Raw genomic sequence first — 27,708 nt, 5'->3', positions numbered from 1 at the left:
GGTCGGACCTTGAAACTTCCCACTTTATTTACGGTACATACCCCCGAACAAGGAAAACCTCACCAGGACTGCCTAGGTCAAGGACAGACCTCACAGGCTGTCATATTATCTCCCCAACCAAGTCAGACCAAACCGTAGAGATTGAGCTCCTACCACTCTACGAGTCGTGCCTAAACTCCGACTATTATCCAATTAACGGTAACATTCTAAGGATATCACTCGCGTATCTATTACTTCTCTTGCAAGCTTACTAATCTGACTGTCGGAGCCCCGTTAGGCCGGCACCATCCCGGTGTCCCAGGGATCTTACGGTCACGTGTATTTTGTTTCTTGTCAACAGTATAAGCCCAAAGACGTCGTCGGTGTCCGTAATAATATTAACAGGTGAAGGTCCGACTTCCGGTAACGGTCTGGTCCCCTTGAATTCTTGACCCGCAGACGCCTCACATATAACGAAGAGAATTTCAGCCATTATGTGAAAAAAAAAATTGTATTCACCCACATAGATAGACAAAGTTTGTGGCATTTTTCGTTATTAGGCCAAATCATTTTGGCCTAAATGAGCATATTGACATTAGTAAACTTCTTATTCATTAGACCAAAATTATTTCCGTAAAACAACCTTTCTTCCTAAATTATATCAACCCACCCGACCTACTTTACAAGTATGGGAAGGAACTTGAAAGTGCAAATCCAGGATTTATTGAAGTTTGACAAATAAAGTAAATGTAGATTTGATGGATTTAAGGGCCTTCAGGATGGATATATGACATTACATTCATTATTTTGTATGTTGTATTATTCATTAGACCAAATTATTTTCGCGTAAATCGACTTTCTTCCTAAGTTATATCAGCCCACCAGACCTACTTACAAGTATGGGAAGGAACTTGAAAGTGCAAATCCAGGATTTATTGAAGTTAGACATAAATAAAGTAAATGTAGATTTGATGAGTTTTAAGCCCCTTAAGATGGATATAGGACATTAAATTCATTAATTTTGATGTATCTTTGTATCATCTCTTCATGACGTATAAATGCCTCTAATCCTGTTAACACTTGGTTCCCAAGTATTTGATTGTATTGACATAAATTCCAAAATCCTAAAGGTCCTAGTTCTATTCCCATAATAGGTGAAATCTATGGTTATTGAATCTGAGTTATTAAAGGTATAAATAATAAGTATGTCGGGTTTTAGATCTCTTTAATATGTTGTTAGATTTTAGGCCTCTTTTATTCGTAATTTAATTTCGGCGATTGTCATGCTTATCACATCTTGATGATGAATTAATGTCATATAATAACTGACGTAAATCGTAGTCCATATTAAGAAAAAAAATATCCGACCCTTTAGTCCATTTCCAAAATAAAAATACGGGGAGGTAGAGTCTTTATGCCAATTTCAACAAAAAAAAAAAAAAAAAATCTTTATGCCAATGATAGCAAGGGGCATTTCATCAAAGGACAAAACGCTGAGGAATGTGAAGGTTTGGCGATCATCAAGGCGCTGGAGTGGGCAAAATATAATAATATCCAAGATATCCGTATTGAGAATGACAACCTCAACTTTATCAGGCGCCTAAATAAGCAACCATCATCAGTAGCATGGCAATCGGAGAAGCTCATATCCATCATAGAATCTTTGGCTCGGGAGATCGGGAATGTAGTATTCAATTTCATTCCGAGAGAAAGGAACAAGAAAGCAGACTCGCTAGCTAAATGGGGCAGAATGCATGTAGGAAACAGGATGTGGCTTTCAGAAATAGCGTTCAGGGAGGCGTGCTCGTTGGGCTAGTTTCTCTTTTGGTTTTTTCGTTTCTTTTCTCTTTCTCAACAAAAAAAAAAAAAAAAAAAAAAGGGGCATTTAAACCCTAAAATTTGAAATTCGGTTCATTCCAATTTGGCCCCATTTTCACGCTTGAATCCAAGTTCATCTATTTCACCCCTCTCCCGCCATACCTTTGTGAATAGCACCAACCAAATTTCAAATTAGGGCAAACAAAACTCATATTCATATGGATCGAACTACCAAATTCATCAAAGCTCTTAACTACAACAACAATAATCCTTCTCTCTCATGGCACCTCTTCAAACATCTTCTCTCTTCTCCTTCCTTCATACCCTCTATTCGATCGGTAATACCCACCATTACCCAAACTCTTATTCGCGCCAAAATGTTCGAAGAAATCGATCAACTTCATCAACTCCTTCTGTTTCTACCTCCCGAATCTTCTCGTCTTTCTCTAATTTCCCTATCTAAAACAACAGCAAAATTGGGTCACTTGGATCAAGCTCTGTCACAATTTCAATCCCTTAGGAGGAATTTTCCAACTGAACCTCCGTCAATTCGTTTATACAACATTCTGATTGAGTCATCTCTTAAATTAAACCGATCAGAACTAGTTTCTGAATTATATAAAGATATGCTTGTCGCTGGGGTTCGTCCTGAAACTTATACATTTAACCTTTTGATCTCTTTGTTTTGTAATTTAGGTCATCTAGAAGATGCCCACAACTTGTTTGATAAAATGTCTCTTAAAGGTTGTAAGCCAAATGCGTTTAGTTTTGGGATTTTGATTGGTGGTTATTGTAAAGTGGGGTTGGGTTTACAAGCTCTGAAGATTCTAAATGAGATGAGGAGTTTGGGATGTTCGCCGAATCAGATTATTTATAACACTTTAATTTCTTGCTTTTGTAGGGAATGTAGGATTGACGAAGCCGAGAAACTGGTAGAGAATATGAGGGAAGATGGTTTATTTCCTGATATTGTCACTTTCAATTGTAGGATTTCGGCTTTATGTGGCATGGGAAAGGTTCTTGAAGCTTCTAGAATATTTATGGATATGCAAAAGAATGAGGATTTGGAGCTACCCAAACCAAATCTTATCACGTTTAATCTAATGCTAGATGGGTTTTCTAAGACAGGGATGTTGGAGGAAGCAAAGGATTTGGTAGAGTCTATGAAACGAGACGGTCTTTTCACAAAGTTGGAGAGTTATAATATATGGTTGTCGGGTTTGATTAGGAATGGTAAACTATTAGAGGCGAGGTTAGTGTTAGAAGAAATGTTCGAGAAGGGCATAGCCCCAACAATTTACTCATATAACACCCTTATCGACGGCTTCTGTAAGGAGGGGATGATCTTTGATGCTAGATCAATCATGGGTTTGATGAGAAATAATGGAATGTCACCAGATATAGTTTCTTATAATGCTTTACTTCATGGTCATTGTGTTAAAGGGAAGCTTTTAGAAGCCAATAATATTCTTCATGAGATGATACGTGATGGATGTTACCCAAACTCTTTTACTTGTAACATTTTGCTGAAGAGTCTGTGGAAAGAAGGTAAAATCCCGGAAGCAGAAAAATTGTTGCAGAGAATGAATGAAAGAGGATTTAGTTTAGATACAGTGACTTGCAATATCGTGGTCGATGGGTTATGTAAAAGTGGGAAGTTGGATAAGGCAATAAAGATTGTAGATGGAATGTGGGTTCATGGAAGTGCTTCCCTTGGTGATCTAGGAAACTCATTTATAGGGCTAGTAGATAATACTAATAACGGAAAGAAATGTGTGCCCGATCTGATCACTTATTCCATTGTAATTGATGCTTTATGCAAGGTTGGGAGGTTGGATGAAGCTAAGAAGAAGTTCATTGAGATGATGGAAAAGAATGTGAATCCTGATTCAGTTATATACCAGACATTTATAAACGGGTTCTGTAAACAAGGAAAGATTTCTTCGGCGTTTAGGGTGCTCAGAGACATGGAAAAGAAAGGTTGCAACCCTAGTACTCAAACTTATAATTCTCTAATTGTGGGCTTACAAAGTAAACAAAAGACAGAAGAAATTTGTAATGTGATAGATGAGATGAAAGAAAGAGGGCTTTCTCCTGATGTTTTTACCTACAATAATCTGATTAGTTCTTTGTGTGAAGAAGGAAGAACAAAAGATGCTACATTGATCTTAGATGAAATGTTGAAAAATCATGTATTTCCTAATGTTTCTTCTTTTAGATTATTGATCAATGCTTTTGCTAAGGTTTGTGATTTTGAATCAGCCCAAGAGGTTTTTGAAATTGGTTTAAGTATTTGTGGACACAAAGAAGCGTTATACGGCTTGATATTTAATGAGTTAGTTGCTGGAGAGAAAGTTTCAGAGGCGAAGAAGATATTTGAAGCAGCAATGGACAGAGGCTTCAATGTTGGGGTTTTCTCAATTAAGCATCTGATTGAAGATCTGTGCAAGAACGAAAATCCTGATGAAGCCCGCAAGATACTTGGTAGGATAATGGACAAAGGATATGTTTTTGATCCTGCATTGTTTATGCCGGTAATTGATGGGTTAGTTGAGAAGGGAAATAAACACGACGCTGATGAACTTTCAAGAACTATGATGGATCTAGCCTCGGAAGGAAAATCAAGTAAAAAGATTTACCGAAATATATCTCACGAGATTCAAATGAACCATAAAAAGCAGGACAAAGATGGCCTTGGTGGAACCGAATGGCAGACAATATTGCACAGGTATATATATATACATACATATGTACATGTGAAGATATTTTATGACTATAATCTAACCGTGAAACGACTAATGTATGAATTATAAACTCTTTTTGCAGAGATGACGGAAGTGGACTTGCCATGAAAGTTCTTAAGAGGGTACAAAAAGGATGGGGTCAGGGAAGCATATCCATGCTGCAACCACAGAAAAATGTATATCCAGACTATTGGGAAGATACTTGATAGCACCATTTCAGAGCAAAAAGCTCAAGATTTGTACGAGGCTTGAAGAAACGGGTCGAATTCACTAAGGATAAGAAGAATGAGCGGACTCGAGTAGGAGAATCATCAAACTACGCTCTCATATATTCAGATGGAGTTATGCATGGATGCCCAAAGTGATGTTTTCTGTTGTGGAATTCGGTTCTATCCCACATACATCATGTCAATGCATCACAAAGGTACTGTATATAATATTAGAGCTTATAGTTTTCAAAGTTGCGTTGTTGCTAATGCTGCTTATATATTTCATATAGTTTATCTGAAACTAAGCATAAATGTCTTCAAAAGCCTTATGCAGTGAGTGACCAAGGAAAATAACTTTCCTGATTATTTCACAAAATTACCCAGTTGTATCGTAACTTGTGTTGCATGAAAAAATACTTAGTGAATTGAATTTGTTAAGTTCTTATAGCTCGGTATAACATTTACTGTTTCTTGTCATCCAAACCATTGGGACGGAAAGAAAAACAAAAACTATATATGCTTATGGTAGTATATTAGAGCCAACTCGGTTTTGCTCAGTTTATTGATAGAATGGATAGTCTATCTCTCAGCTTTCTCTCTTCTGACTCGAATTTGTTGGTACCATAGCGAGAGGAGGATCAAGAGCGGGTGTCATAATTTATAGCTCATTTATCTGCAACTCATGATCTTATCAATTACGAAAACATATGGGAGAACCAAACTTTTTCAGTTCGACGGTACCTTGACGTAGTACTTGATGTTTTTCAGCAAGTTAAATCAAAGATCTTTCTGATACACAAATTCTCATCAAGCAAAGAGTGAAAATGGTGGTAATGTTTGAGTAATTTCTATACTATTGAAGTGTTTCCCTTTTGTTTGATTACACTAATCTCCTTATTTTACTACTCTAATCTTAAGTTCAATATTGAAATCATAGTGATTAAGACTTGAGACTTAAGTGTGTTAACAGAAATAACATTATAAAGGACAATAACCTATGTAATTTTTTTGCAGATATCAATAATGATTTTACTAAACTTTCAATTTCTTTTAAATGTGACTTCTTTTCTCCAACCGTGAAATTGTTGTAGCGTTTGCGTAATAGAAGACGTAAATTCTTTCTATTATTATTTAGAAATATTTGAATTTGTGCTACTAGGGTATGAGATTTAAATTTTCTTACTAAGTATAATTTATAACTAACTTTTGGGTTCTTAGACGTTTATATGGGCAATCGATATCTTGTGTTCCTGTGTGATTTCTCTTTCTTGGGTAGATAAAGTATACAAGTCATTCCAGAAGATTTTCTACAGATTTTATTCAAAATGAACGTCAAATTTCAATTTTGTTAAAATTAATGTGAGTTTTAAAGACAGTTGTCCGATATTTCCATAAATTGAATGAATGTACGGTACGCAAAATTTATGCAAGTTAAATAAGTTAATGTGAGATACTAGTTAGATGTGACTTGTAGTATCTTAAAAGTGTACCTTACAACTTAAGTACATATGAAGAACGTGACTTTTCAATGTTACATTTTCATGTTTTTTTTTTTTGTTGAAATATCCATATAAATTAAATCAGAAAGCTATTACAATACTTAGAAATTAAAAAAGAAGGTACATTCTTCCAGGTCTTGGATCTATTTTTCTTCCTCGCCCATTTTGCTAATTTGTCGGTTTGCTCGTTCTTCTGTCTTTTGGTGTGGCTAAAGTGAACATGCTTTAGTCTATCTATGACTTCTCTAATTCTATCCATATATACTTTTGATTGCCATTGTATGGAATGTCGACGATCTTGAATATGCTTGATGAGGTTGATGTTGTCGCTTTCTAAGATAATGTATTCCTGATTATGATCTTCTGCCCATTGAAGTCCTTTAAGTATAGCTAACGCTTCGCTTTCTTCGCTGTTTCTTGCTCTAGCTGTGGAGGCCTGTGCTTCCATAAATCTGGATTCCCCATTGTGGACTATAAGCCCCGTGCCGATGGAAGCCTCAACAGACACGAATGAGGTGTCAACATTGATTTTAAGATAAGGGTCTACTGGAGGTTTCCAGTCTTCTAGTTAAACTCTATTATTTTTCACCTTGAGGTTTAATTTTTCCGGAAAGCTTTTGATCGCAGTAATAACAGTATTAATATCATTAATAGTATTCTGGAAACAGTTATCGCATCGCATTTTCCATATATTCCAAAGGATGGTAACAAAGTGAGTTCCATTAGTGGTATTAGTTTGGGTAGACATTTTAGTTATGTTTGTCATTGTAACTGTTATTTATGTAAATCAACCACTTATATCAACTAGTTGTTTTTGAAAAAAAAAATCTGTTTTTTAAATGGGAGATTTGGACATTCACCCCATTATTATATCAATAGTTGGACTACACCTGTCTTTGTAGAACAACTTGATTTAGACCCCTACGAGGACCGAAATCGTTACATCAATGCTATGTTGAGCGCGTGAGAGAAACCCACGCAAATTTTCATTCCCTTTTCTTCTTCAGCTCTTCTTATCGAAAGCGAGTGTTTGTTTATACCCAAAATTTGTCTTTCATCTCTACTATATAGTTAGTTGTTTAGAGTTGCATCTCTTAATTAGTTATTATTATTTTTTTCTGATCCTCGTGTCGATGACGTGGAGACATCATTTCAGTTTTGATAAGTGAGAACTTAATAAACTTTCTTTTAGTTAATTTATGGTTGTTTATGAACTTCATATTTGATACGGAGTCATCACTTCAGTACATCGACTGTGTTTACTATTCTGCGGGAAAATGTATTAAGTTTAGGTTTTTATGGCGGGCGACCTGAGAATCTGGGTTTGGGACATTACATAGCTAAAAAGTACAAGACAAGTTGGTTGATTTTCTGTTGCAAAGTCTCTGTTTCCCTCTCTAAACTCAGCAAGATTTGAAACTTTGTTTTGGTGGTTTGAAGATTCAGGTTTTCTTGTGAAGAAGACCATCAATGGCTGAAGGAGGAGGTCAGATAGTCATCAGTAAATTATTCGTAACTTTTTTAGTTGTTCTAGACTTCTAGTCAGAGGATTCATGTTAAAGTTAGATGAATCATTGATGTAGCTGATTCATTTTGAACCCACATATATATAAATTACTGATATTCTTGTCTTAGATGAATGATTTATTGTGCTTCTTCTCCAAATCAGATTTAGTTTTTTTTTTGTTGAACCAAATCAGATTTAGTTGTGTTTAGATAGATGTGATGTCATTTGTATTTTTGTTCAAAGGGCATGGTAATGGGTAGATCTTTCTATTTCAATTTTGTTACTCTTTGCTTTCTTAAAGTTTTATACCGGCTGCTTTATCAACGGAGTGGTTTTTGCTCCTGTAAGAACTATCGTAGGGAAATATAATCGTTATTGGAGGATTTCTCCCAATATCGGGAGCTGGTCTTATGATGATTATTTAAGTGGAAGATAGCTATATTTGCGAAGTGGATGGTGATGAGCTGAATTTGATTGATTTGGCTAATGCCATGGGGAGAAAGCAGCAAGAGTCGGTTGGGCATAATATGTTTTTTATTTTTGTATTTGAAACAAGGGGTAAAATGCAACATTAACAAAGAAATAGACGTGGGAAAATGGTGTATGAAAAGTGATATACATGGTAAAAGGAAGGGTGCACTTGTTCCTAGGTCATCAATCTCTATTTGAATATATCAATAATGATTCTACTAAATTTTCAATTTTCTATATATGTGATTTCTTTTCTCCAATAATGAATTTTTAATAGAGTTTTTCCTAAAATAAGACATCAATTTTTTCCAATTTTGTTTAGAAATACTTGAATCTTTGCTATTAATGAAGAGATTTGAATTTTTTTTACTAAGTATAATTTATAACTAATTTTGTGTTTCCAGAAGCGTATATGCGCAATAGATATGTTGTAATTTAAAAATTAGAGTTTAAAGACGATCAGATACTTGATATTTCCATAAATTGAATGAATGAACCTCACGCAATCTGTAACTTAAATAAGTAAATGTAAATTATTAATTGGACGTGACTGATGATATCTTAAAAGTGTACCTTACATAAATACAAAGAATAACGTGACTTCTCAATGTTACTTTTTCATGTTATCTGAAAGATTCTACTTTTAGCAAAACGGTCGTTACTCATTCATAATACCGGTAACATTTGTTTGTTTGATAAAAACATTGGTAACCATTTTAGTTTTTTTTTTTCTTTTTGTCATCCAACTATTATTTTATGAAAATCTCATAAAAAAACTATTATTTTATGAAAATCTAATACCTTATATCAACTAGCTGTTATTTCAAAAAAGAAAAGTGATTCAATTGAAACCGAGACAAAGAGAGTAATAAGAAAGAGAGAAGTTAAAATGAGAAACTCCAAGATTAATGATTGAGTTGCTTCTTCCAATCGGATTCTCTCTCTCTTCTTTATGTTTGCCAGATTGGGTTTCTCATATTGGATTGATTTGAAAAATTTTGAAATCAGAAGACAAGGTTGAGTCCTCAAACTTCTAGGTTATAAAAGAACAAATTCCTTTGATTTCTTAATCTAATTTTTTCTTTTCATCTTTCTTTTGATCTTTGAATTTCTTGATCTGGGTAATATATAGATTAAGGGTTTATAATATATTCCAATCACATCTCAAATTTTGATTTCTTTCTCTCTCTCTTATTGGTTTCTTTTTTTTCTTTTGATATTTCTTTTAGACAATCAAAATGGTTAGATCAGATGAGAACAATCTTGATGCGATTGGAGTTGGACAAACTAATAATATTCAAGGTAAAAAACCCATAATTCGGATTGATCAATTTTTGAAATTTTTTTTTTTGGCGGCATGAATTCAGATTGAATTTTCAGATTAAGATCTTATGAAATCTGAATTGGTTTTTCTTGTTCTTGAAATTTTTTAAAGGAGGTGGTATTCAAAGAGGTAAAGAAAAAATGGTATCTGAAATAAGACATCAAAGAAGGGCATTAAGTGATATTAGCAGTAATATAGTAGGAGTATTACCTCATCGTTTAGCTGTGGTGAAAAAAGAATTCTCAGGGTAATCCATCAAAACCCTAATCTGATTATTCCCATTTTTTAATTTTTAATTTTTTAATTAATTCCAATCTGAACATTTTATCAGAAAACCTGAAATCAATGATAAAGATCCTAACTTTCCAGTCCATAGACCAATTACAAGGTTAGATAAATAAAACTCCTCTTTTTCATTTTTTTATTTTTTTTCTGTTTTCAATTGTTTCAATTTCTTCATTTGATTGATTTTATTTGCTTGTTTGTAGGAAATTTGCCGAACAAATCGCGAAGAAGCAAGCCCTGTCACCGGCTCCAAAGCCTGAGGTATTTTCTTCCCAAAACTTTTCAGTTTCTAGAGGTGCTTGTCGAACTAATCATTTTCGGATTGTGGAGTTTTGCAGGAAAGTAAGGAACCAGTTGAACCAATTTCGAACCCAAGTGAATCCGAAAACTCTGTTGATGACAATAAGATAGCTAATAAAATGGTATATTTTCCGAGGTTACCTTGTCAATGACCAACTAGTGAAATGGGTATCGAGTTTTCTCTATTGTTTTAATGAGTTATAATCTATATTGTAGGAAGAAGTAGAAATGGTCGATATAGAAGGAGAACCCGTAATTGATATCGATAGCTATGATGTGAAAAACCCTCTCGCAGTTGTTGAGTACATTGAAGATATCTATGATTACTACCGAAAAGCTGAGGTATGCATACTCTCTCTAACTCTTTGCTCCATCTAGTTGCATGCTGCCATTACTTTCTCAGTTCTAATAGGTCATTTTTGTAGATTTCTAGCTGTGTTTCAGCAACTTATATGGAACAACAAGATGACATCAATGGAAAGATGAGAGCGATTCTAATTGATTGGTTAATTGAGGTACGTACTAATTCGAACACAATAACAAGTATCAATTGATATTTGATCACCTAGATGAGTTTATGTATAATAGATGCTGAACCATTTGATCCAATCGAATAGGTACACTACAAATTCGAGCTCAGGGATGAGACTTTGTTCTTAACTGTCAATCTTATCGATCGTTTCTTAGAACGTCAAACTGTTTTAAGAAAGAAACTTCAGTTGGTTGGTGTTACTGCAATGTTTTTGGCTTGTAAGTATGAGGAAATCACCGTACCCGTTGTACGAGATCTTGTTTTGTTATCGGACAACGCTTACACAAGGAAAGAAGTTCTCGACATGGTAATTTCGTATACTTCTTCGCCTTGATAATCTTATATTGATTTTGGTTTCAAATAGTAAACAATTTAAACTCTCTCTCTCTCTCTCTCTCTCTCTCTCTCTCTCTCTGTTTACTTGCAGGAGAGATTGATGGTCAACACTTTGCAGTTCAATATGTCTGTCCCAACACCATATGTGTTCATGAGGAGGTTTCTCAAGGCAGCTCAATCGGATAAGAAGGTTGGTAAATTAAAGGATTTTTTTTCTTCTCATTATTTGAATCTGACTCGGCGTCTGAATCAGATAGACCTAAAGTCAACTTCAACCAGACACTCAGCCGAGTCATCTGACTCAAGTCAATCCAGACCTCGAGTCAGATTTCAGATTCAGACGATTCAGGTTTTATCTAAATGAAATTATTATCTGAACTCTTCTCTCTTTCTCTACCAATGTTTGAATTTGAGTCACAGCTTGAGCTTCTCACCTTCTTCATAATTGAGCTATCTTTGGTTGAGTATGAAATGCTCAAATACCCACCTTCTCTCTTAGCTGCATCTGCCATCTACACTGCTCAATGCACTATTACTAACTCTCGCAATTGGAGTAAGACGATCGAATCTCATACTAAGTATTCAGAAGATCAACTTCTGTAAGTAATCCTTATTTTTGTTTTCTATCAATCCTCATAAAAAGAACTAGTTCATCGACTGAATCTCGTTTCTTTGTTTGTTTGTGTATAATAGTGAATGTTCAAGATTGATGGTTAGCTTCCATCAGAATGCAGCAACTGGGAAACTTACAGGAGTGCACAGGAAATATAGTGCATTTAGGTTTGGAGATACTTCAAAAACTGTACCGGCTCTATTTCTATTAGAGACGACTCCCTAGAACCGATGTCGACTCGTTGGGTGTATGGACGGTGTAATTTGTTCAACTTAAGCTGCTACCGACTAAGGTTAAAATCTCTTTTGACCCTGAAACTTAAACCCTAAACCCATATAGCTTGATGTGTTGTTTTTGTTGTTGGTTTGGTTGTTTACAGAGAACCAATATATTCGTACACTTAATCTGTTGTTTTGTTGTCCGTTTTACTTGTTTGGGAAATGTTTTGAGATGTTCTTGTTTGCACAATGTTGGTATACAAATTGGTAATAAGAAAGTGGTACTGAGGGGATTTTATTGGTAACTTTGTTGGATAATGTTTTTCATTTGGCTCTGATGTCTGCAATTTTATATTTCGTCCTCTTTGGTACTCAAATGCTTATGATACTTGTTACATTCCAATTCCTAATAATCCCTTTAGGCTGCAAGGCTTTCTATAAACTCTTTAAATGAAGAGAAATTCGGTCAAAACTCCCTGTAGGTCAAAACTCCCTATAGAATTTTTGTTCTTAGTGAAGGATAACTCGATTTCTTATAGTCTTCAACTCTCTACGTGTTTTTCGTGATTTGCAATAGGTTTGCAATTACTTGCAAGAGATTTACAACAAGTTAGCTACAACTTCCAACAGGTTTGTAGCAGCTTGCAAGTGAAAGATTGAGAAGTCTCGGTTGCTTTTCTTAGGCAAACCGATGTGAATTTGCATAGACACTTGGATCATAATAGGGATTATTTTGATATGCAGAAAAATTTTGGGGAACATCACTAGGTTGATAATTTTGATTTTGTCGTTGATAACAATATAGGGCAGTATGCCCTGCCCGCCCACAAATTTGGCAGATAACAGATCCGTTTGAGACGAAGGGATAGCCAAGTATTGATATTTGAGATTGATTACCAAAGGAACCAGAAAAATTTGGGTTTGAAGTAGATCTAGCACGACCACGACCACGACCGTTCCTTCCACCACGAAATCCAGGGCGAGAGAAACTAGAACTAGAAGACCGTGGTTGATTTCCTTCACGAGTAGGAGTTGGATACTGCTGGGTTTTTGTCACCAAAGCCGATGGTTGAACCAAAGAAGATTGAGATTGTTGTTGGGATAACCTCATCTCATGATAAAATAATAAAGGCAACAATTGAGCAAATGTTGGGAGGTTTTCCCTAGTCTCAATGGCAGTCACAAATGAGGTGTAGTCTGAGCCTAGTCCTCTTAGAGTATGGAGGACAAGTTCAGTGTCTGGGACTGCTGCGTTGGAGGCAGCAATAGCATCTGAGATTTCTTTGATCTTACCCACATATTCGGTCATCGGCATGGTGTGCTTCTGGATAGTCTGAAGGTGGAGTAATAGTTGAGACTTGCGTGTCGTATTTTGCGCTGAGAAGGTAGACTCAAGGTGAGAAAAGAGAGCTTTGGCTGTTGAAAACTCCGGTGTTTGGGAGAGAACTGACGGTGATAAGGTGGTGTTTAACCAGCTTATCAAAGTCTGGTCTACTCGATGCCAATGGTGAAATGCCGGATTTGGAATATGCTGATTTGTAGCATCGTCTAGGAGAAGAGGTGGTGGTGGTGTGGCATCATTAGAAATGAAATGGAAGAGGTCTTGTGACTTCATGATGGGAAGTACTTGCTTCTTCCATGTGAGAAAGTTGGTGTGGTCCAATTTAACCGAGACAAGAGGGACCAAGTTTGTGAGAGAGGGAATGGTGATAGTGGGAGAGAGGTGGGTGGGCTGTTGTTGATCAACAGAATCAGAGGAGGTGGTGGTGGTGTTTGCTGCAGCCATTAAAAACCTTAAAGCTGAGATACCATGAAAGATTGAGAAGTCTCGGTTGCTTTTCTTAGGCAAACCGATGTGAATTTATATATTATTGTTAACGGTATTACATGGTAACAGTATAATTCTTTACAGAAATACAAGATGCAATATCGAAAATATAATATTACAATATCGAAAATATAAGATTGTGATAAAATATGAACAATATTAGAGATTTGATCTTATCAAGGATTTGGTCTTATTAGCAAGAGGTTTACAACAACTTGCAACAAATTGGAAGAAATTTGTCACAAATCGCAAGAGGTTTGCAACAAATTTGCTACAACTTCCAACAGGTTTGTAGCAGCTTGCAAGAGGTTTGCAACAGCTTGCAGGAAAGTTGCAACAAATATTGGCTTCTATCTAAACAAAATACAAATATTTGAGTTTGTAAGCAAACAAAATACAAATGTTGGGTTTTTAACCAAACAAACTATAACTTGTCTTTTTAACTTAAAATCTATAGGGAGTGTTGACGGAATTTCTTGTTAAACGAAACCCTCAAATTCATTAGGTGTATTTTTCTTTAAAACTACTTCGCTGGAATACGCCATGCCTGGGAAGCCGTAATTAACTTCCCTAATATGAGTAACTTATACTTGCATTTTTCTTCAAAACTCAGAAGTAGTGGAAATCTCTCGACAATTCTATATTTTGTATATTATCGTATAGGACGATGTTTTGTGGAAATACGAAATATGTCTAGGGAATAAAATATCAAAGGGTGGAAAACTAGAATTATTCCCCCAAACACACGCTCCTTTTTATGTCGATGTTATAGTCATCGGCTGACGAAACTCATCGGAGTTCCTTATCTTCTCATCTCTCTCTCCCTCTTTTATTTCTCTTTTATCTCTCTTCTTTCTTTCTTATCTCTCTCTGTCCATTGCTCTGTGCCTCTTCATTTCTATGTAATTTGCGGCAAAAGGGGAGGCACCTTCATCGGAATCCTGCGCCTGGACTCTAGATCCAATTGAAATTCGCCTGGACTCTAGATCCGATCGAGCCTCGTCTGGAAAACCAGAGGAGGGTTCCGGTGAAGGGGCCTCTTCTTCGCCAGAGCATAGATGAGAAAATAAGAAAGGGAGCGAAAGAGAGAAATAAGAGAAACAAAAAAAGGAGAAATGCGAGAGGGATAAGTGTTGCCGGAGATGGTGGAGGTGTCGCAGGAATTAGTGGGGAAGATCGTCGGAGTTGATGGTGGTAGTGAGAGAGGAAGAAGTAGCTCAAAAAAGATTAGGGTTGTGGTGGTGTTTGGAGGAAACAAATAACTCAAAAAAAAAATTGTTTACACCCAAATCTTTGTACCCCGATTTTTTTTATTATTTGGACCATCTCAACTTCTTTTTGTTGCAAAGTATATTTAATTAACTTATGATTTAAATCCCATAATTTAACTATATGTTCAAATCTCTCTCTAACTTTTGTATTTTAGATCTAATGTTATATAAATAAAACTCAAATTGATCTTATTAAATATTTATTTTCAATTCGTTCTTATTACATGGTATATCCAGTATTAGACCCGATTTATCCATTCTGTTAAACATTTAGAGCATCTCCAATGGGACACTCTTACAAACACTCTAAAAGTCTAGTTGTCAAGTGTCAACGAAGATTCTTTTCTTAATTGTTAATATAGAGACACTCTAAAAAAAGATTTGTCTCCAATAGAGATCTCTAAAACCTCTACTTAATGCACATTTCACTCTTCAATTCAATAAATAAAAAGTAGTTAAAAAGCAAGGGTTTCTATTGGTTAAAATTTTAAAGTGACACTTAGAGAGTCTCAAGGAGACAATCCAATTTTAGAGCGTCTCTCTTGAGAGTCTCTATTAATAAATGGTCAACATCATTATAAAGTGTCTAGTAGAGTGACACTCTAAGTTTTAGAGTTTGAGCGCCCCATTGGAGGTGCTCTAAAACTCAATCTTAAAATCTTAAGTGCCATTTAGGACTTAAAAAGATTTTCTTAAAAAAAAATCTCTTCAATATAAACTCAATTGAGATTTTAAGATGATGTGGAAACATTTAATTTGAAGATGTCGTCTCAATTACAAACTCTATTTTTTAGATCTCGTTAGTATCTTAAGTATCATAGTCATTAAATTTAATAAGAAACACTTACTTTTTCCTATTAAATGTATGTGTGACATGTGTAACTATTAGAATTTTTAAGAGTGTTGCGTTGGAGATGAACTTGAATCAGAGACAGTCAATTTAGCCATTATAATTGAGATTTGACACATAAGTCATTTAGAATTTGTTTTGAGTTTGCGTTGGAGATGCTCTTACCCGCTGATAATACTATAATCTTGAAATTACTTAGGACTAGACCCTAAGCGCTCATCAAATCTTAGGGGGTGGTAGTAGATAGGGATTTAGAAGAACATTCATGGACAAAATGTGTCGTAGACACTTCAAGACATTTCGAGATATTTATCCATAGACAAAATATCCTTATAGACATTGAGTTTGTAGACAAAATGTCCTGGGGACATTTCAAGACATTTGGTTCGTAGACAAAATGTCTTGTAGACATTTAGTCCATAGACAAAATGCCGTGGAGGCATTTCAAGATACTGAGTCCATAAGCAAAATGTAAGGTAGATATTATTATTATTATTATTATTATTATTATTATTATTATTATTATTATTATTGTTATTATTATTATTATTATTATTATTATTCTTATCATTATTATTATTATCATCATCATCATCATCTTCATTGATGGACAAATATTAGTGGACAATTATTGTTTTAATTTTATCATTATTGTCTGATCATATGAAATAATATATTTGTACTAACATTTCAAATATATATTTTTCGACTTTTGTAGACATCGATAGACATATGTGGACATTGATGGACAATTGGTAAATATTTATTATTTTAATTTATCATTATTGTCTAATCATATGAAATAATAATTTTTTCGACTTTCGCAGACATCTGTGAATATCTGTTGACATTGATGGACATTTGGTGAATATTTATTATTTTATCATATAAATAAATATTTTTGTTATATTTCAAAAATATATTTTTCGACTTTCGTAGACATCTATGAATATCTATTGACATTGATGGACATTTGGTGGATATTTATTATTTTAATATTATCTTACCATGAAAAAAATATTTATGTTATATTTCAAATATATTTTTCGACTTTCGTTGACATCTGTGGATATCAGTGGACATTGATAGACATTTGATATTATTATTGTTTTCTTATCATATAAAACAACAAATTTTTATTAATACTTCAAAATTATTATTTTTTACTTTTGTAGACATCTGCGGAAATTCATGGGAAATTGGTGGATATTTAATTGTTAATATAATACAATATTTTAGAAATAATATAATAATATATTATTATAATATAGGAATATATAAATTATTAAATTTTCTTGTATTACTGTATATTATTAATCTAATTTTAGGATAATAATAATGATAATAATAATAATAATTTTTATTATCTTCCTTACCGAAATGTCCCAAGGTGTCTTCCACATTTTGAAAGACATCATCTCTCTAAAAACTCTCTAAATTTACACTTAAATGTCTCCAAACGTCCCTGAAGCCAATTTGTCTTAAAATGTACGTAATTTTTTTTGTCTCAAATGAATAACATAGACATTGGAAGATATTTGAAATGTCTCAAACGAATAACATAGACACTGGGAGACATTTGTAATATCTCAATCGAATAATACAGACATTTCAAGACATTTGAAATGTCTCAAACGAATGACACAAACATTTCGGGACATTTGAAATGTCTCAAACGAATAACAAAGACATTACGAGACGTTTTAAACGTCTCCGACCAATAGCATGGAAATTGAGGGACATGGAAATGTACCCCAATGTCCTGAACCACTACCCCACCTTAATACAAAAAAATGAGTGAGTGATCCAAATTTTGAGGGGGAAATGAGAGCCCAATCCTTTCTTGACCAAAAATGTGAAGCAGGTCCAAATGTTAGAGAAATAGAATTTTTCCTATTTTTTTGCCTCCCCTTCTTGCCCTTGCACGGGACATTTTCGTGTTTCCGGACAATCTGACGCGACGACAGAGGGTTAATTAATTCCCCGTACATGACGCAATTTCCCGTACATGACGTGATGACAGAAAAACATTCAGATTTTTTTTCAAATTTAAAAAATGGCGTCATTTTTGCCGAAATTTTGGCCAAATTTTTTGGATCCTGCCCACTATATTTTGTTTCACTTCCTTCTTTCTTCTAATTTATACGCCCAAAAATCTTCATCATTCTTATTTTGTTTCACATTTTATCTTCTTCATCTCTTTCAATCTCTAAAAACATCAAAGTTTTCAGTTCTTTCTCTCTCTAAAAGTTTTATGTTCTTTTTCAAAGATTTATCGTCATCTCCCTTTACAAATCTTCCAAAATCGATTATATTATTGCCCTCTCTATCTTTTTTGAGAGATTATCTACTAAAACAGAAAAATATTTTAAAAGAGAAAGAAATATGTAGAGATTGGAGAGAGAAATCTGAAAATAATAATAATAATAAATCTGGAAAGTTGGAGGAAAAATTTCGAAATTGGTTCAAGGTTTGAAAGAAAATAAAAAAAATCTGAAAAGATTTGGAAACAAAATAAATAAAAAAATAAATTGATTCAAAGTCGGCCAGTATACAGAACAATTTCCGGTAAGCAAGAAAATTTCTAGTACAAAAATGGCTAGTATATAACGAAATTCTCAGTACACAGAACAATTCTCGGTACACAAAAAAATTCCCAGTTCAAAAATGTCTTGTACATAACCAAATTCCCAGTGTACAGAACAATTCTCGGTATACAAGAAAATTCCCAGTACAAAAATGTCTAGTATATAACCAAATTCCCAATACACAGAACATCCCGACGCACAAGAAAATTTCCAATAAACAAGAAAATTCTCAGTACAAAAATGTCTAGTACATAACCAAATTCCTAGTACACAGAAAAATTCCCGGTACACAAGAAAATTCCCTTGTACAAATTAATGAAAAACTACCAAAAAATATATGAAAACAATTATAAAAAGAATAATATATGAAAACAAATCGATGAAAAATTATCAAAAATGAGGAAAATTTAATTTTAAAGAGATAAGAAAAAAATCTGGAAAAAAGAAGGAAATTTGTTGAGATTGGAGAGAGAAATTTAAAGAGAGAGAAACGTAAAGAGAGAGAAATTTGTTGAGATTGGAGAGAGAAATATGTGTGAGAGAAAATATAAAAAAAAATCTGGAAAAAAAACGAAAATGGCAGGTTGGTAATTTTTATAATGGCAATTCTGTAAATTCGTCGAAAGTACAAGGTTTGATGTCAGGCGTGTCAGACTATTTTTCAGAAAAATTCATGTTTCCCGAGAATTTTTCGGTGGCAATGATGTAAATTTCTGGAAAGTACAAAGTCTGATGGGATGTGCGTCAGATTGTTTTTCAAAAAATTTCGGGTTTCCCGGGAAATTTTTATGCCAGTTTCGCCAATTTCAAAAAGAAGAAGGGCGTTTTAGAAATTTCATCTCTCCGTCTAATGCATTGGACCTGCTTTACATTTTTGACCGAGTTTGGACTGGACCCAATTTTGGGCCTTTCGGCCATTTCCTCACCTTAATATCGACCCCCTAATTGATACTGGCCCTCGTTAAAACTGTGATCATCTTCAGGCCCAAAAATTGTTATAACTACTCCCGTTATATATAAGCGTAACATTTATCGGAACGTTGATCCATCTGAAATAACAGCTGAGTTTTTTTTTGATGAAATATATTAAAACCAAGTCCAAACAAACACAAACAACAACTACTAACTAAGAGCGGAAATGAAAACTGGTATTACATTCCAAACATTTTTTGACTGTTTTTCCTACCCCATTTGGTTAGAGCATCTGCTTTGGCGTTGACTTCTCTCGGAGCATACGTGAATTTGGTATCTGTAAATTTATTCTTGAGATCTATAGCTTTTGAGATGATCTGTTAAAATTGCCAGTGTAATCCATCACCTTGTTCATTGATGTAGTTGACGATGTTTTGGTTGTCGCTTTCTATGTGTACATATTGGATCTGCAGTTGTATTGCTCATAAGACACCGTGGTGTATAGCTAAGCCCTCACATTCTTCAGCATTTTGTCCTCTGACTGTATCTGCCATGGTTATGATAAAGTTTGCTTCTTCGTCATGAATTATACAACCTATACCTGCTAGTTCTGATAATTGCTTAAAAGATGCATCTACATTGATTTTGAAAATTAGTGTCTATGGAGGTCTCCATTTTTGTTGCCTTGGTTTCTCTCTGCTTTTATTAGTTGAAGTTGTATCAATTTGAAGAGATTTTGTGGACGTATTGTTGATTCGGTGGATCATCTGTATTGGTGATTGTTTTGTAGGGTTGAAATAATTTTCGCATCTAGCTTTCCAGATAAACCAAAGGATTTTAGTATATAAGGTCACCAGTTCTTCGTCAAGTTGTTTCCATTGTTCAATCCACAGTTTAACTGTAGTTAGTTGCTCCGTCCTGATCTGAAATTGAAACCATATCACTCTAGCATAATTACAGTGTAACAGTACATGGTCTAGAGTTTCATCGTTATCACAGTATATGCAATTATAAACATTACCAATATATCTCCCTATCTTGTCCTTTACTGGCAGACTATTCGTACAACAATTCCACAGAAATAGTTTTATCGGAAGTATATTGTTCAGATTCCATATGAAAAACCAATCCTTTGTATCCTGCATACGATTATTGTTGCTTCTCGGATAATTATACATACATTTAATAGAGAATTTACATGATTTGGTGAGAGTTCATTTAGCTGAGTTGGTAGTTGAGTTTTTTTTTTTTTTTTTTTTTTTTTGTTGAACTGGTAGTTGAGTACTTGAGTGCTTGAGTTTCTAAAGTTTCCGCGAAAATGGAGAATAGGGCGATTCTGAGAGAATGGTTCGATCGAGTTGACTCAAACAACTCTGGTAACATCACCGCTACTCAACTCAAGGTTCTTCTTCTTCTTCTTCTTCTCTCTCTCTCTCTCTTTTCAATCTCTATTTCACTTGAATCCCTAAATTTCAATTTCCTAAACTTCTCCTGTTTTTATCGTTTTCTCGCTTGAAATTGAAAATCAGATAGCTTTTTCAGTCGGAAATTTAGAATTCTCTATCTCGGTTGTTCAGCAGATGATCAGGTTCTTCTTTGAATTAATAGTAACTTTTATGTGTTCTTCCGTTCAGTACAAATCAATCGAATTTGCTAATTGAAATTTCGAGTTTTTTGTGTTTTCAGAATGTATGATTACGACAAGAATGGAACGATGAACTTCGAAGGTAAGAAAATTGATAAATTTCATACTGCCTTTTTAGCTAAAGATCATTATTATATGCCTTCTTTAACCTAATTACTCATGGGAGCTGAAGAAATTAATTAATTAATTTTTTTTTATAATTCTGATTTATTTGGTTTGAAGTTAATTAATTCGTTGGTTTTTCTTTTCCAGAATTTGTTGCACTTAATAAATTTCTTATTAAGGTAAGTGTTTCACTTCAAGCTTATAAGTTTGAGACCCACTGTGGCAAATCTTAGAATTAAACTCAGGGGCTTTAGAACGATATATCCAAATAATTGAGACCCACTGTGAAAAAGGTCTTGGAAAAAGTCACATGAACAAGTAAAATCAAAGAGCCATTAGGTTTAGTCTTCAAGGGTTCGAGGCACGCTGACAATTCAAAAAAAAAATACTTTCTAAGAATTTAAATGATTATACGTGGGATTTTTGGAATGTAATCATCTTCTTTTAAAGGGAAGTGACGTTTGAATTTTGGGGATATTGAATCTTGTTATGGCCTTTAAGGGTCTTGCTATTGCCTTAAGGGTTTTGCTATGGCCTTTAATTATCATGTTGTATTTTCATTTTGTTCTCTTCGTGTAATCAAGGTCATGTAAGATGTTTGGATGTAATTCCTAGATAACTGAATAAAAGTTTCATTTTCAAAAAATGAAAATTAATAAGGAGAAATTATGTCCATTAACTTTTTTCGTGAGAAGTTATTTGGTTTGATGCGTTTGCAGGTCCAACAAGCTTTTGCAGGCCTAGAAAGGTGATATACTACTTCTTAGAAAGCCACTGATATTATATTATTTGGCATATGCTTTTATCAGTGTTTAAAGATTTCGTAATTTTTGTACCCATGTTCGTCTGCGTACAATTTTAAGCTATATCTATGTTTCTTGGTTTATACAGGGATCGTGGATTTCTTGGTACCGATGATGTCTACGAGGTATTCTTTTTAATGCACTAAAAGGATGCTTGTAATGTGGCTGATACATTACTTGACATTGAGTTTATGTGAATTCTCATACATTTTATCAGCCATTACAATGAAATTACCAAAGGTGTTAAACATTACAATAGAAATACATAACCATAGGGCTTCTGCGGTTGCTTTTTTGCACTACTTATCTCGTTTTTTTGTTTATCAACCCCATAACTACCAAAGAAAAGTGCCCAAAGCTGTCATATTCATCGACCAACTCCAAGAAGTTTTGAAATCCTTTTTATCTAGGTCAATGAAAAATACCAGAAGCTGAAGTATCTGCTCCCGTTTCAGTCTAATTAAGCATAATATTAATTGTAAACAATTTTCTCGAACGATTTATTATGATACTTTTTTTTATTCCAAAAGTGTAACTGACAATCGTAAAAAGAAAATATCGGATCAACGTTGAGGATAGTGTTCATACTATTCAACCCTCATAACTCTATTCTCTACGGATATTTGGGGGTTGATGCTGATATCGTGATATCTGTTCACATCTTAGTATATAAACATTTGAATACTGTAATGATAAGTAGTCGATATTGGGTTTTATTTGCAAATCTTTTGAAAGAAGGCATGGTTTTATTTGCATATACTGCACAACATATCATTGACGTATAAGATAGTTTTGCATATCGGTTGTTTCATATTGGTGAGTGGGTGATTGATAACATCAAGGAAATGTCAGCGATATATCACTATATCAACAACATAGCTCATATGGTCTCATAAGCAAGCATATGCGGTGGTGGTTCACATATTTCTGTTGCATTCTTAGTTTCGATGGTTTCACAATGGCTGTTCTCTCTTGCTTTTGATCAGTTATTTTCACTCTCTTAGCTATTAAAAGTCAATTACCCTATTTATGGACATTAACTTATTTCATCTTGTTAACCTTGTTTACAGGCATTGAAGAAAGTTGGTTTCTCCCTTGACTCTCCTGCTTTCTACACAGTTTGTGAGGTAAACCTTTTGAATTTAAGCATATAAGTTCTAAAATTGTAGATTTATCACTGAATCATGCTTCTAGTAGTAAATTATAGAAAGAAATCCGACATTCCTACTTGCGAATCACCATGAACTACTAGCAGGAGCACGTGGGAACTCAGCATTTTAATAGGAAATTGGAAGTGCTTATTTTTCTTGAAAGTTGCTGATCTTTTTTTACCATTTTCAGAGTTTCGATCAAAACAAAACTGGAAGGTTTAGGCTGGACGACTTTATGTCACTTTCTATATTCTTACAATCGGCTCGGTATGATTTCAAAAGAAAACTTCAGCTATTATACGGTTTATTTAGTCTATATTTGTTGATACCAAAAAAAGAACACCGAAGATTTGATTGTGGCAATTTCGGATTATGAGGCTTGTTAATATTGGCAGGAATCTTTTTAACTCGTTCGATGTAGCAAAGCAAGGCAGGGTAACCCTAGACCTCAACCAGTTTGTTTACTGTGGTAAATAATTTCTCTTTAGCTGAATCGTTGTCTATCCCTTCTCTTTTTGAAATTTTAGGAGTCTTGCCTCGGAAACATGGTATTTTAACTACAATTGCTAAGGAACACTTTTTACTTTTTCGCAGCTGCCAATTGTAGAATATGAAATTGGATCCTTGTTCTCAAGGGATCACAACAATGACTGGTTTTAGCATGAGTGTTTCTCCACGGGCCAGACCCTGGTTCGAATCTTACTGTTACGGCAAACAAGCGACGTACTTGCTTTCATGTATTGGTTGTCAATAGCATTGAGAAGTTTTAATGTGAATAAATTTTAATGTTGAACTAAGTGTTCCTGGAACTGGTATAGTTATTTGCTTAAGGAAGGAGTGCTAACTTTTGCGAACAAGTGTTTGATTTTGCTGAGCACCATTTACCTTTGCATATAGTGTTTGTAGAATAAAACAATTTGATTTTGCAAACAATTATTGAAAAAACATCAATTCATTGGCTTTAGGGAAGAAACATATAGGAAGTGAATCTTATTTAACAGAGTTGATATTTTCTGCCAACAACTATTTCATTTTTTACAAATAACTATCTCTTTTTGCATACAGATAGAAAAACAAATTAAGGAAATCAAACCATTTGATTGCCTCTTTGAAATAAAGATTCTCTTAATGGTCTGTTTCAATTCATAAATGGATGGATCTCTAAAACTTGCAAACTTTACTAGCGTAGTTGAAATCAACAAACCCTTCGGTTGTATGACATACACATCCTCTTTCAAATTCCTTTTGAGGAATCTTTCAAATTCCTTTTGAAGAAGGTGGATTCGACATGTATTTTTCAAATTTAATAAGGGGAGGGCTAAAAGGCCACCCACATAATTGTTGTAGGACCCGGATTACACACGGGACCACAATTTGTGTTTACTCTGGAGCCTACATCAATTATGTCGGGGGGCCTTTAGCCCCCTCCCTTCTCATAATCATATGAGCGGTAATCGTCAGTATGATCCTAATGGACTTAAGCATAGTGATTGGAGAAAAAGACTCGTATCATTGTCTATGTCATGAATCTATTTGTCCTTTAGCCACTAGTCTAGTTATGAAGTCGTTCACGTTTCAATCCTCGCTTTTTTTTTCGTTAGAAAATTCATTTGCATCCAATAAACTTTGCCCAATTGGGCAAATTAACCAAGATCTGAACTTGATTGTACGACATCGATTCCATTTGAGATCTCATGACTCTAAGCTATTATTCTGAGACTGGACTCGTCACAACTTTTTTCTAGGTACTAGGCTCATTATCTTCTAACAGTAGGAACTTTGTCCTTTGAAATAGATTTCAATCATCTCTGACTTACGGTACTTGAGCAAAAGGTTAAGTACTATTTACTATTTGTGAGTTTTCTTGCAAATCCATTTCGACTTGTATGGTAGTCTCATTTTTTTTTTATCTTGAGTTGCAATTCTACCTTCAGTTTATTCCCAAAGAGTTGTTATACTCAGGTACCGACTTTACTAACGCATGTATATTTATGTCAGTTTGTTGCTCAGATTGAATTTATTCGATGTTTATATTACTCCCACTTTTTTTCTTGGAAATGACTTTCTATTCTAAGAAGACACTATCACGAGCAACCAACACTTTTGTGTCTACTTGGTTGTAGAAGTAATATTTTTTGGGTAACCCACAAAGAAATATTTATCTTACACTCGTACTAGCTTATCTCCTATTAAATGTTTTACATAAGTTTCACAACTTCATACTTTTTGAAAAGATAACTTTAGATTTCATTCCTTATGTCATATGTTATCTTTTCTACAACTTTAGACGAAGTTTGGTCTAGTGTGTAAGCGGTCGTTTCTATAGCATATCCAGTGAAAGTAGTCGGAAGACTGGTTAGATTCATCATAGATTGAACCATGTCTAACAGTGTTTGATTTCTCTTTTCAGACACATCATTTATTTGAGATGTTCCGGAAGGAGTTAGTTGGGAAACAATTTACAACTCCGTAGATGATCGTCCACTTTTTGACTCAAATAATCGCCACCACAATTGGATCAGATGACTTTTGTTTTCTTGTTAAGTTGATTCTCTGCTTTACTCTGAAATTGTTTAAACATCTCAAATGGTTTCACCTTATGCTTCATTGGGAACAAGTACGCGTACTTACTGAAGTTGTCTGTAAACGTAATGAAGTAGTTGTAATTGCATATGGCAAGTGTCTCATAGGTACTTACTGAAGTTGTCTGTAAACGTGATCATTGTAAAATGTATTCAACTTACTTTGGTAAAGGTGATGAGGTGCCCTTTTATAGGCCGAATTAAACCGGTTGTGATAGACGGTGTAGATGAGGCATTGGTGATCCATCTTTCCAGAATTAGACTACTGATCGTAGTTAGGGTTTATCTTTTGGTTTATCTCGTATCTAGGATAATTAAAAGTTCCTACTTTTAAGGATATTTCGTTGGTATCCTACTAAGTTGATAGATCTTCTAGGAGATGTTTCCTCCTTTGAGACTCTTGAAGCCCAAGTTAATTAAACACTTAGGATCTTTAACCGACTGAGATCTTTAGGAAGATTCGGGATTAAGTCGGTAAACGTGTGGCGCGCTTCTGTCCTCTTAATTTAGGGTGTAAGGCATCGGTTTTGCTTACGTGGACCCCCTTATACTTCTTGAGAGTCCCAAGGCAGACCTAGTTGTGTTTTAGGCGGAACAGGGTTAGAGCTCCTTAGCTGATCTTGGCGACCTCTCAGTTGTTGGCTTAGGTGGCAGGTCTTTCCGTGCCCAGCGGTCTTGTTACCTTGAGACGGGTTGACCTGTTGGGCTTCTGGTCTCTTCTTGACTTCTTGACGTCAGTCAACGGTTGACCATCTTATGTATCATCAGACACCGACTCATACAGTAAGTAAACCCATTCTCTTTATCTTTTTTGGCTCCATTGCACGAGACAACTATGTTGAAAAAGTCGGGAGTAGTCCCCGACTACTCCTCAGTCGCCACTTTGCCGACTCGCCTAGGGTTTAAAACCCTAGTCGGGACTAGTTTCGCCTAAACCCCCGACTCGAACCGACTGGGGTCGAGTTGACTAGTCGGGATTTATAAGGACAACAACTATTTCTTTCCTCTTTTCCATCGAGAAGACTGCTCTAAGGTTTGAGCTTTGGCTTCTTCAGTCATCTTCTCATCCCCAAACATCAATCAAACAAGATTCTAGTTGATTTGAACCCATCTTCTTCTCCAAACAAGACTTCTAATAATTTTATCTCTCTATGTTCTTCATTTTACTTTTAACTACTCTTTATAGAAATCATAAGTTGCTACTTTTTTCAATAACAACACAAATTAATGTTAAGTTTTAGTGGTTTATACTTCATTAATGTTGTAGAACTTGTTGACAATTAGATTTGACTTGTTAGGGTTGAATATTTAGTGTTTTATACTCATTATGAATTGGTTTTATCCTTTATATACTGTTTTTTGGTGACTTTTCTCTACTAACACAAATTAGTAAGTTTAGTTTGATCGTTAAGGTTATATACTTCATATAATGAACTGATTTTGTTCATTTTTTGGTTGATTTGAAACAATAAAGTCATTTTTTGACTGATTTCTTAGTCTTTTAATGTTGAAAGCATGTTTATAATTAGAATATAGTTATAGTGGTTTGATTTCTTAGTATTTTTTGACTGATTTCATAGCGTTTAATCTAGTATTGTTGTAGAATACTTTAGTTGGTGTGAATTTATGCTTATATGTAATTACATATACAAAAAAATATATATATTTATATTATACGACTAGTCCCGTGTAAATACGACTATTAGCGACTAATCCTAGTCCCGAGTCCGCCGACTAGTCTCAGTTGCCGACATTTTCAATATAGCAAGGCAAAGCGTTCTTTAAGACATATAAAGTTCGTTCGAAAACCTTCTGACCCCATGAAAACCTGTTGAATTTGTCTAAGTTCTGATTCCAAAAGGATTTAATTAGTTATTTACTTGATTTACGGGGTGGGTGAAAATAACTCTCAAATGTATTGCCTTTAACCAAGCTTGGCCACAAGGAGTTGACCAAGTCAAATTTGCAAAATACCTTGCCTTGAACAATAAAAGGCATTGCCTATAAAGTCTTGTTTATCGAATTTGCTCTTTCTTTCTTCGCAAAAAATATCGATTTTCATATCGGATTCTTTTCACCTAATGAAACAAAGCTTTAAAGACAACCTTATGCTAGGAGTTTTCTTAAAATTATTTTTT

At 34.4% G+C, this 27,708-nt stretch overlaps 4 protein-coding genes across 7 annotated transcripts; 3 read left to right on the top strand and 1 right to left on the bottom strand.

Moving 5' to 3' along the window:
• Window positions 1-1,411: 1,411 nt before the first annotated feature.
• On the top strand, window positions 1,412-5,787 carry LOC147538790 (Pentatricopeptide repeat (PPR) superfamily protein). 2 transcript variants are annotated; one of them, XM_086643784.1, is made up of 4 exons: window positions 1,412-1,449; window positions 1,859-4,525; window positions 4,624-4,970; window positions 5,378-5,787. In XM_086643784.1, the coding sequence occupies exons 2-3, from the start codon at window positions 2,016-2,018 to the stop codon at window positions 4,745-4,747; spliced, it is 2,634 nt and encodes an 877-aa protein (XP_086499910.1). In that variant the 5' UTR covers window positions 1,412-1,449; window positions 1,859-2,015; the 3' UTR covers window positions 4,748-4,970; window positions 5,378-5,787. The 2 variants fall into 2 exon arrangements, with proteins under 2 accessions (XP_086499910.1, XP_086499909.1); XM_086643783.1 differs by lacking the exon at window positions 1,412-1,449 and having other exon boundaries at window positions 1,831-4,525.
• Window positions 5,788-9,040: 3,253 nt separating this feature from the next.
• Window positions 9,041-12,140, top strand: LOC147538789 (G2/mitotic-specific cyclin-2-like). 3 transcript variants are annotated; one of them, XM_086644148.1, is made up of 12 exons: window positions 9,041-9,243; window positions 9,457-9,529; window positions 9,663-9,798; window positions 9,883-9,939; window positions 10,040-10,097; window positions 10,175-10,258; window positions 10,353-10,478; window positions 10,562-10,651; window positions 10,754-10,975; window positions 11,096-11,194; window positions 11,425-11,603; window positions 11,698-12,140. In XM_086644148.1, exons 2-12 carry the CDS (start codon window positions 9,466-9,468, stop codon window positions 11,840-11,842), a joined length of 1,260 nt encoding a protein of 419 aa, XP_086500274.1. In that variant the 5' UTR covers window positions 9,041-9,243; window positions 9,457-9,465; the 3' UTR covers window positions 11,843-12,140. The 3 variants fall into 3 exon arrangements, with proteins under 3 accessions (XP_086500274.1, XP_086500275.1, XP_086500276.1); XM_086644149.1 differs by having other exon boundaries at window positions 9,081-9,264; XM_086644150.1 differs by having other exon boundaries at window positions 9,086-9,348.
• Window positions 12,141-12,514: 374 nt separating this feature from the next.
• LOC147538788 (uncharacterized) lies at window positions 12,515-13,450 on the bottom strand. The gene has a single exon (XM_086643006.1). The coding sequence runs from the start codon at window positions 13,448-13,450 to the stop codon at window positions 12,515-12,517; it is 936 nt and encodes a 311-aa protein (XP_086499132.1).
• Window positions 13,451-20,504: 7,054 nt separating this feature from the next.
• Window positions 20,505-23,785, top strand: LOC147538787 (uncharacterized). The gene is made up of 11 exons (XM_086639864.1): window positions 20,505-20,522; window positions 20,575-20,686; window positions 20,814-20,872; window positions 20,971-21,011; window positions 21,182-21,213; window positions 21,754-21,782; window positions 21,926-21,962; window positions 22,908-22,964; window positions 23,179-23,255; window positions 23,384-23,457; window positions 23,583-23,785. Exons 2-11 carry the CDS (start codon window positions 20,603-20,605, stop codon window positions 23,600-23,602), a joined length of 510 nt encoding a protein of 169 aa, XP_086495990.1. The 5' UTR covers window positions 20,505-20,522; window positions 20,575-20,602; the 3' UTR covers window positions 23,603-23,785.
• Window positions 23,786-27,708: the final 3,923 nt, after the last annotated feature.

The sequence above is a fragment of the Eschscholzia californica genome, unplaced genomic scaffold, assembly GCF_041429995.1.
Source record: "Eschscholzia californica isolate CP2 unplaced genomic scaffold, dmEscCali1.0.p SCAF_5, whole genome shotgun sequence".
NCBI classification, from domain to species: Eukaryota; Viridiplantae; Streptophyta; class Magnoliopsida; order Ranunculales; family Papaveraceae; genus Eschscholzia; species Eschscholzia californica.
The sequence above is the reverse complement of the archived record's forward strand: the minus strand, read 5'-3'. Positions and strand labels throughout refer to the sequence as shown.

Coding starts and splice junctions, on each gene's coding strand:
- LOC147538789 (XM_086644148.1), top strand. CDS start 9,466: ATGGTTAGATCAGATGAGAACAATCTTGATGCGATTGGAGTTGGACAA. Junction 10,098..10,174: donor CACCGGCTCCAAAGCCTGAG/GTATTTTCTTCC, acceptor GGAGTTTTGCAG/GAAAGTAAGGAACCAGTTGA. Junction 11,604..11,697: donor TATTCAGAAGATCAACTTCT/GTAAGTAATCCT, acceptor TGTGTATAATAG/TGAATGTTCAAGATTGATGG.
- LOC147538787 (XM_086639864.1), top strand. CDS start 20,603: ATGGAGAATAGGGCGATTCTGAGAGAATGGTTCGATCGAGTTGACTCA. Junction 20,873..20,970: donor GTTGTTCAGCAGATGATCAG/GTTCTTCTTTGA, acceptor TTGTGTTTTCAG/AATGTATGATTACGACAAGA. Junction 23,458..23,582: donor CAACCAGTTTGTTTACTGTG/GTAAATAATTTC, acceptor ACTTTTTCGCAG/CTGCCAATTGTAGAATATGA.
- LOC147538790 (XM_086643784.1), top strand. CDS start 2,016: ATGGATCGAACTACCAAATTCATCAAAGCTCTTAACTACAACAACAAT. Junction 4,526..4,623: donor TGGCAGACAATATTGCACAG/GTATATATATAT, acceptor CTCTTTTTGCAG/AGATGACGGAAGTGGACTTG.
- LOC147538788 (XM_086643006.1), bottom strand. CDS start 13,450: ATGAAGTCACAAGACCTCTTCCATTTCATTTCTAATGATGCCACACCA.